General features: G+C 43.0%; 1 protein-coding gene across 1 annotated transcript in view; it reads right to left on the bottom strand.

Annotated features, from left to right (window-relative positions):
- Positions 1-6,661: 6,661 nt before the first annotated feature.
- Vps41 (VPS41, HOPS complex subunit) overlaps positions 6,662-8,203 on the bottom strand; it is a 183,426-nt gene continuing 181,884 nt past the window's right edge. Inside the window, exons 29-30 of the mRNA XM_023713367.1 lie at positions 8,032-8,111; positions 6,662-7,231 (exon numbers count right to left, since the gene is read on the bottom strand). Coding sequence (XP_023569135.1) covers positions 7,154-7,231; positions 8,032-8,111 — 158 coding nt within the window. The 3' untranslated portion in view covers positions 6,662-7,153. The remainder of the gene's footprint in view (positions 7,232-8,031; positions 8,112-8,203) is intronic.

The following is an 8,203-nucleotide window of genomic DNA, read 5'->3' as shown; positions in this document are numbered from 1 at the left end:
CTTTGCATTGACCTACATCCCTAGATCTTTTTAAACTTTTTTTCATTTTTGAGACAAGATCTTGTAAAGTTGCTGTGTTTCTCAGGTTGGGCGCAAACTTGTTGTCCTCCTGCCTCAGCCTCCAAGATGCTTGATTACAGTCCTGTGTCCCCATGCCTGGTGATGTCTGGGTTTTGACATTGAACAGAAAGCCACACTATGGAATGAAAATATGGGGAGCAGACCAACCCTGTAATCCTCAGATGTTCAGACAGATGAATCATGGAAGCTACCCAAGAGGAGCTACCCTTCCTCACTCTCTGCCAGTACACCCTGCACTCATTCCTGAACAAAGCCTGTGCCCAGAAGGAGAACCAGGTCTTGCTCAGTCTACTGCAGAATATCCAGCAGAATGTTCGTAGGGCTTTACTTCCTTGGAGGAGCAAGGTGTTGGAGGGGAGCTGTCATGTAGAGACAGACGGCATCACATAAAGGCTGTGTGTGCTCCACTGTGAAGGCTTTCACCCAAGGAGCTGGAAGATGAGAACCAAAGACATGGGGGAAAACGAGGCGGGAGATTCTAAGAATAGCAAATATCTGGGATTCTCCCCTGATCATCTTGGAAGGAAAATTAATATAAAATCTGAGAACAAAACCAGAGAACTGTGGATAAAGGAGGCAGAAAAATGGAACTGGTTATAATCTATCCAGACATTAGATAACAAGAATCAGGGTCCAGTGCTATGGAGAAAGTATGCCAAATTAGTGTGGTGGTGAGAGAAGACCTCAAGCTAGCTGATGCAGAGGAAGCACACTTAGGCAGGAGGCTTGGTAGGGCGTCACTTGAGATTATGTGTTTACTACAGAGAGAAACCAGGCAAGTGACTTTTCTGATGGTGGCAGTGAGGATCAAGAGGAAAGAACAGGATGAGGAGGTAGAGATGACTGCAAATAAGAATGCGGACCAGGAGAGGGCCACATCAGAAAGTCATGTTACTCAGATCACAGAATGCTGTATGTGAAAAATATATACCTATGTTGAGTATGACCCCATCTGTCCGTCCGTCCATCCATCCATCCACCCATCCATCCAATCACCCATCCCCACCCAAAGACTAAAGTATGTTCATTTAACAGTTATTTACAAGTATCACATTTGAGTCACTCTACAGATGAAAGCTAAAGACAGTACACCCCTTGCCCTTACTGCGCTCACAGTGTACAGGAGGAGGACCACATCCGTGAAACTGGCAGGAAGGTGTTCTGCTGTAGTAACTAGGTGGGTTAGTTTTTGTCCTTTGAGGTTTCTGCTATTGCTCTCTTGTTCATAATAAAATACCAACCCAGACAGAATAGTACGCAAAGAAGGAAAGGCCAACTTTGCAAGCTCCAAAATAGATTATTAAATATTTATAGTCACAGCTTATAGGAACCTTGGATTTTGGGTAACCAAAACCAAATACACCAAAAATAATGCATCACAATGTAAGGGGAAACTCCAGTGTCTCAAAGGGATCAGTGGACTGGGGTGGAGCAGGTGGTGGTGGGCTGAGGGAGGAAAGCTGACAAGGGCACACCTGGGCTTCAGGCTGACTCCGCAGATAGGGATGGGACAGAGAGAGACCAACAGATGAGTGTGAAGCTTGAAGACCAGTGGTGTCCCACTCCAAGACACCTTTGAGAAGTAGCAATACACACCTTCTTCGACTCCCTCTCATGCCCCCAGTGTGGTCTTAGGCATGGTAAGCTAGCAGTACCAGTGTCAGAGCGAGAACTAAACACCAGAGCCAAAAGGGCTGTAGTCTCAGAGCTGCTGGCAGTGAACACTGGCACTAGAAGACTGGTGGGGACAACAGCACTTCAGCTGATACCAGCATGAACAGAGGTTAGCTGAAGTGCAGATGCCACCTTCTCCTTGATATTGGGACCAGGGAAGACCATCCCTCCTACCCTACAACTTCTAAATGATACAAGTGAGAAGGGGAACCCTGAACCAGTCAAGAAAAGTCTAATTGATCTGAGCTCACCATGAGCTATGATGAAATTCTTCCCACCGGGTAGGATTTGAACTTTATAGACTTTTTCTTTGCAGACCTGAGTTTGTGGACAGACTTTACATTTGCTCTATGCACTGAAGCATTGTAGGTCCCCAGGGGCTATATAAAGGTGAGACTCCTCATCAGTCCCTAGAGTTCCGAGTGAGGGAGGGAACCCATTAGCAGGGCACTGAAGGGAAGCTAGCAGCAGGAAAGCCAAAAATAAAGTCACTATGGCCCCAGCTCAGAGTGCAAATACGAAGTTAAATACAATGAGTTGCAGATTTTGAGCCCAAGGCCACAAGTCCTTCCACTCACAGGGTGAGGGACTCAAGGGGCTGGACAGGGGGACAGTATGTGACTAGGATTTCACTTCAGAGCCTGGACAATGGTTTCCTCAGGGGGATCTGCTTCTGCAGGCCAAGACTTCCTCTCTCAGGTCTCACATTTCCTTTTAAGGTCACATGGACCCAAATCACCCTCAATCCTGCACTGCACTCAAAAGGAGAAAGGCACCTTAGTCCACATGTTACACACTGATGTTAGGCCAAGAGTCTGGGATAGGAAGTGAAAGTTACAGCTTAGTATCAAAATTAGTGACATTTTAATAGTCTGCACCTTGATGACAGAGAACAAATTCATTAAGTAGAAATAGCCTAGGTACCTATGTATACGTATTAGTTTTTTAATATTACTGGGAGCTTTAGAAGAAACAGGGATATACATTTTTTTTTTTTTTTTTTCAATTGCAGTACTGGGGACTGAACTCTGGACCTTGCACTTTCCAGGCAGGTGCATATGTGTGCTGAGCTATGTCCCCAGCCCTGGATTTATCTTTTTAAAAACTAGGACGTACAGTTCAGGTGCAGCAGCCTTTGGTGCAGGCAGGCCGGCGGTTTCTTGCTGCCCAGGTCTGCAGGGCATCTTGGTGAATGATTCTGGAATCTTCCTTATGGATTCTTCAGCCCCATCAGCCATTCCATGAGCCATCTGATGCCATATCACCAATCCCTATGTGTTGCAAAAGTGGATTCTGCCTCCTAGCCACTGACCAAAACAAGTGTGTAGAGGTGACTGGATTACGGGGGCACTGTGCTCATCAAGACGCTGCCCTTCACAGGCTCATGGGTGAGTATGCTGGGAGGAGACAGGGTCTGGCTGGAAGCACAAGGGCACGGGCCTTTCTCCGTCCTGGCTGCCATGGATGGGCAGCTTTTCTGCAACACTCCCTTTCGCTCTGCCATTCCCACCTTGGACTTTGCAAACGATGAAATCAACCCTCTGAAACTGGGATCCAAACAGTCTTCTGTACGTTGTGCATGTTGGGTTATTTTGCACAGTGATGGGAAAGTTAATATACTGCTTAGCCTTTGTGTGGCTCAGTTTGCTCACTGATTATGGCAGGAATGCTTACCTCACTAGGGCATATGGTAATTAAATCATATATTCAAAGTGCTTAGAACAGTGACTGACACACAGCATTTGCTCTATAAATACTTGACTTTTTAATACTAAAGTTAGTTGTTTAGTACCAAAACAGCAATTAAATTACCTAGAAATTTACTGGCAACTTCTCAAAAGAAATACCCATCCATTCTGCAGTGGTTTTCTTTTTTCCCTTCTCTAGGTTGGCTTTTGACCTAATTTTCTTTTTTTCTTTGTGAGACACGGTCTCCCTGTTCAGTGCAGGCTGCCCTTGAATTCACTCACATAGCCCAGGCTGGCCTCGAGCTCCCGGTGATATTCCTGCCTCAGCCCTTCAAGTGCTGGGACTACAGGTGGGAGCCACTATACCCAGTGGACTTAATTTTAAATTGAACCAGTCACACATGAAAAATAACGGACTGCATTTTATTTTGCTGTATTCAAACTCATAGATGAAGTAAAAAGATTGGATGGTTTAGTATAATCATCTGATAGTTTATTCAAAAGAAAAATGAATCTACATGGAGAACTGGTTTCTTAAAAATAAAATGTTCAGAAATTTTCTAACATATTACTTTTGAAATGAGGAGTAAACATCAATATTTTCTTCATAAGTCAGTTATTTGAAAGTGAAAAAAATGTTTAATTACTATCTCATTTTCTATATTTAGAATATCCTTTATAGCCAGGTGGAAGTTAGTATAATTTGCCCTTAAATAAAATGACTTAATGAAAATCAGCAAACCCTCTTGATGGTTTTATAACTGAACTTTTAAAAAAATGAACCTGCCTAAGAAAGTAAACATTTACCCATCAGAGTAATGGCAGATTTCTCTTCACAAACTGAAGTCAAGAAGAGCATGGAACGAAGTAATACAAATTTTGCAAGAAAACAAATTCCAACCCAGACTGATATACCCTGCAAAACTCTCTTTCTAGGGTTAGGGTTAGAAGAAGTGAAATACTTCCATGACAAAGAACAACTTAAGAATTTTATGATGACAAAGCCAAGCTTATGCAGACTACTAAATGATGTTCTAAAGAGGGAGTAAAATGACCACAACTATGAATGAGAATGGAAAGAACCCACCAAATAGGGCAAACAATTAAACACTGGAGAATAAGAAGTATCCAAAAGTAGTCTTTCAGTTATTCTTTTGTATACAGCAGCAAAATATTTCCAGCAGCACACTCTACAAATGGACTTCTCTTCCACCCTATGGATCATGATTCCATCTGAGCCTACAGGGTAGATTTCAAGGAATATCAGTAGCTCAGTCCACAAGTGACACCTGGCCACCAGTAAGGGTCATGAACATTATCCATGTCCACAACACACTAGAACTTTGTGTGATATCCTATCCCCAAACTGTTAGAAGTGCTAATCATTTATTTGCCATTCCAGTATTTATCTTAGGTTTTATTCTTAGTGCTTCTTTACTATCATCATGAAAACTTTTTCTTAGTTCAATTGTTTTGAAACAGTACTTTTTATTTAGTATTTAATTTTCTCAATATTGCTCAATCTTAATTTTGTTTTAAGATTTATACTATGTCTTTGACTTACAATTATTTAAAAGACATGGTATGATATCTTCTCCTAGTTATTAGAAACTTTAAAAAGTATACTTCCATTTTCTGTTCACTTTATTTGTTCCCTGTCTTTTGTACACACATACACACACATATATATGAAAGAAATACGTGTATAACCCGATATATGATTGGTACTGTTTCATAGAAATCTTTAATGACCTTTTAAATAAGGGTTCATCTAATATATTTTATGTAGTCCTGCATAACTATCATTTTGAGAGCTCTTTATTGTTCATCCAGGAGCATACTGCAACTTCTCTTGCCTTTTGAATTATGCTCTTTGTTATTTCCTAAATGCTATGTCTGGAGGTATTAGAATATTTCAAGTTTGTATAACTGGAAAATATTTTATTTTTAGTTTCAAAGATGTTTGCTAAGTCTAAAATGCAGAGGACAGATTTTTTTTTCAGTCCTTTAGCTTCTTACGTTCTTTCTAATGTAGAATAAGATGCTATTTAATTTTGTTCTTTCATAGCTAATTTTTTTATGTATACACTTTAATGATTTTTTTCTTTATAATAAGTTTTGGATGATTTCATTTTTGTATATCTTGGTATTTTATTCAAATTTCTTGTGCAAAAGGTTCATTTTTCTTGGAAATGTGGTGTTGAACTAAATTCAGAAATTTTAAATCTTCAAATATTTATTGCCTACCCCTTTCTACCTTGAGAATTCTAATTATATGAATATAAGCTTCTTGATTTTGACAGAGTGAACTACTATATGACTGATCTGTGATTTCTTTCTTCTTCACTTTTATTTTGGACATTTTTTGTTATATTCATTTAAGTTTGTAAATAATTTACAGTGTGCAATCTATTAATCTCATGCTATGTATTCATTTCAGAAATATTTCTCTAAAAATCACTCTTCTACATCTTATCTTTCACATTTCCATATTTGTCTACAATTTTTAATATATGTAATTATTTTCAATAAATGAAAAAAGTATACATTTAATAATGCATTTTTACACTAAGCTGTTATATTGAAAATAGTAAAATATTGGGGTTTTACTTCTGGTTTTGGGAAGAGTTTAAGAACTTGTGGTAAAGTTGTAAAGAGCCCATCTTGTGAACAGGCAGCGCCCAGGAAGGGAGGGGTCCCGACTGACAGGAGATCCTGCCGTTCCAACTGCATATTTAGGACAAACCAATCTGTTGTCCATGAGAGAATCTTAAGTCCATGAAGCACACATGCTGCTTTTCCTCCTGGCGTCTCCCAAAGGGTGAGGAGTGACAAGGAGCACCGGGGGGCCCGGGCAGACACCTCTGTGAGCCCAGCATCTCTGTAATGGCTTCCTTCCTGTCCTGCAGACATGCAGCAGCTCCTCCCTGCAGCTCTGGAGAACAAAGGTGCCCAACCAGTCAGAAGACATGGTGACTGGCTGTTTCATGCTGTTCTGTGGGCGGCTCCACAGAAGGCAAAGGGGACACCAGACTTCACCCCATTTCACCTGAGACGCCCTCTCTATTCTGACAGGGTTGCGCCTTTCCTGCTTAACAGCAAACCTCCACCATGATCCCTAGCTAGCGAGGTGCCAGAGAGGAACCTCTCTCTGTTCCTTAAAGGGGCACGAACCTTCCTGATTACCGTTGTTTAACCCAATGAAAATGAGTCTTAGGCAATGAAAAGAGCTAACATTTATTCAGTCAACAAATGCTGAGCACCTGACAGGCCCAGGCACCAGCTGGTCATCAGCATGCACAGAACACGAGGACAAATACGCACAACGCTGCCACCAGCTGCATCCAGTGCTGCTCCCAGATGTTTTGGAATGAATGAGAAGCTGCAGTGTTTCATTAAAAGGCCCATTAAGAAGGTCACCGAGTGAAGACATGAAAAAGGCTGAGCTTGGGAAGCAAGCATAACACAGGGCCATGCTGTGGCAGCAGTGAGTGTGGAGCCCCTGCAGCCGGCCCTGTCCCAAGACAGCGTGACACTCAGCAGCGCCCAGTTGCTGAAGAACATGCCCTATAAGCAGCTGATGAGATAGTGAGTGTGAACAGGGACTCTGTAGGCTTGGGACAGCCTGAGTTCTCATCCGTGCAGGGTGCAGCAACTGTGTGCACGCGGTCTCTGAACTGCTGCAGCAGGCGCAGCCTCCGAGAACCCCGCTACTTCTTCATCTCCAAAATCGCGCTTCCTGGCCCGCGGTTCTTAGCACTACAGATGTTGCAGTACTGCACAGAATTCTGAAAAGGTAATTTAAAAATCCAGATGAACAAAAGCATTTATCTCCTCCCTCTTTACTACAGTACCGAGAGTGGGGCAAGGTGGACAGGGAGGACCCAGCAGCGCTCCTTTCTGGGATGTTATTTTTGGTTCACATCAAATTCAGAAGAGGACTACTCGGCAGCTCTAGTGTGAGGCACAGCTGCAGGAATGTCTCCCAGGGCTGGGGCAGGGACAGATGCTCTTTTCAGGTTAGGGTGAGAAAACCCCACAGGACCTAAATTAGCTTTGTGCTGTGCAAGTCTACGGCTCACCCGCCAGAAATTCCACTGAATGAATTCACTTCCCTGAGGACTTCTTTAATGTTCCCCTAAGTATCCTTCACATCTTAGTATTTGAGAAGTAGACAACTTATCTTACACCTCCTCTGGTATGGGGGGTCGATTCTAGGGCCCTCGATTCTGGTACCAAAACTCCCTGGTGGTCAAGTCTCTTATATAACCGGACCTATGCAACCTATGCTCGTGCTAGCTACATAGCTTCACATCCTCTCTGCATTAGTTACAGCACTTAACACAATGCAAATGCTATACAAGTGTCTCCTATTCTGCATTCTTTAGGAAATGGTAAGAAAAAAAGTAAATGTGCCATTCTGAGGCAACTTCCCTGCAACACTTCTGATCTGAGGTTGCTTTTACCCATGAACACTGCACCCATGGGTACAGAATGCTGGGTACACAGCACAGTGTAAATCCCACAGAGCCACAGGAGCGCACCCCCAGCACTGCCTCAGTTTCTCTTTGCTCCAGACCCCACTCACCACGCTGGGCACAGGCAGGCACTCCTTGTGGAACATGTGGCGGCAGTGAAAGACCACCATGCTGAAGGGCTTGGCTGCGTCTGTGGGAGGGGGAGAGCACGCTGTAGTGGGCAGAGCAGGCGGGTGCAGGGCACTCCGCACCCGCCACCCCAAGGACAGCTTCCTGCTGAGG

The sequence above is a fragment of the Octodon degus genome, unplaced genomic scaffold (assembly GCF_000260255.1).
Source record: "Octodon degus isolate 3935 unplaced genomic scaffold, OctDeg1.0 scaffold00031, whole genome shotgun sequence".
Lineage (NCBI taxonomy): Eukaryota > Metazoa > Chordata > Mammalia > Rodentia > Octodontidae > Octodon > Octodon degus.
The sequence above is the reverse complement of the archived record's forward strand: the minus strand, read 5'-3'. Positions and strand labels throughout refer to the sequence as shown.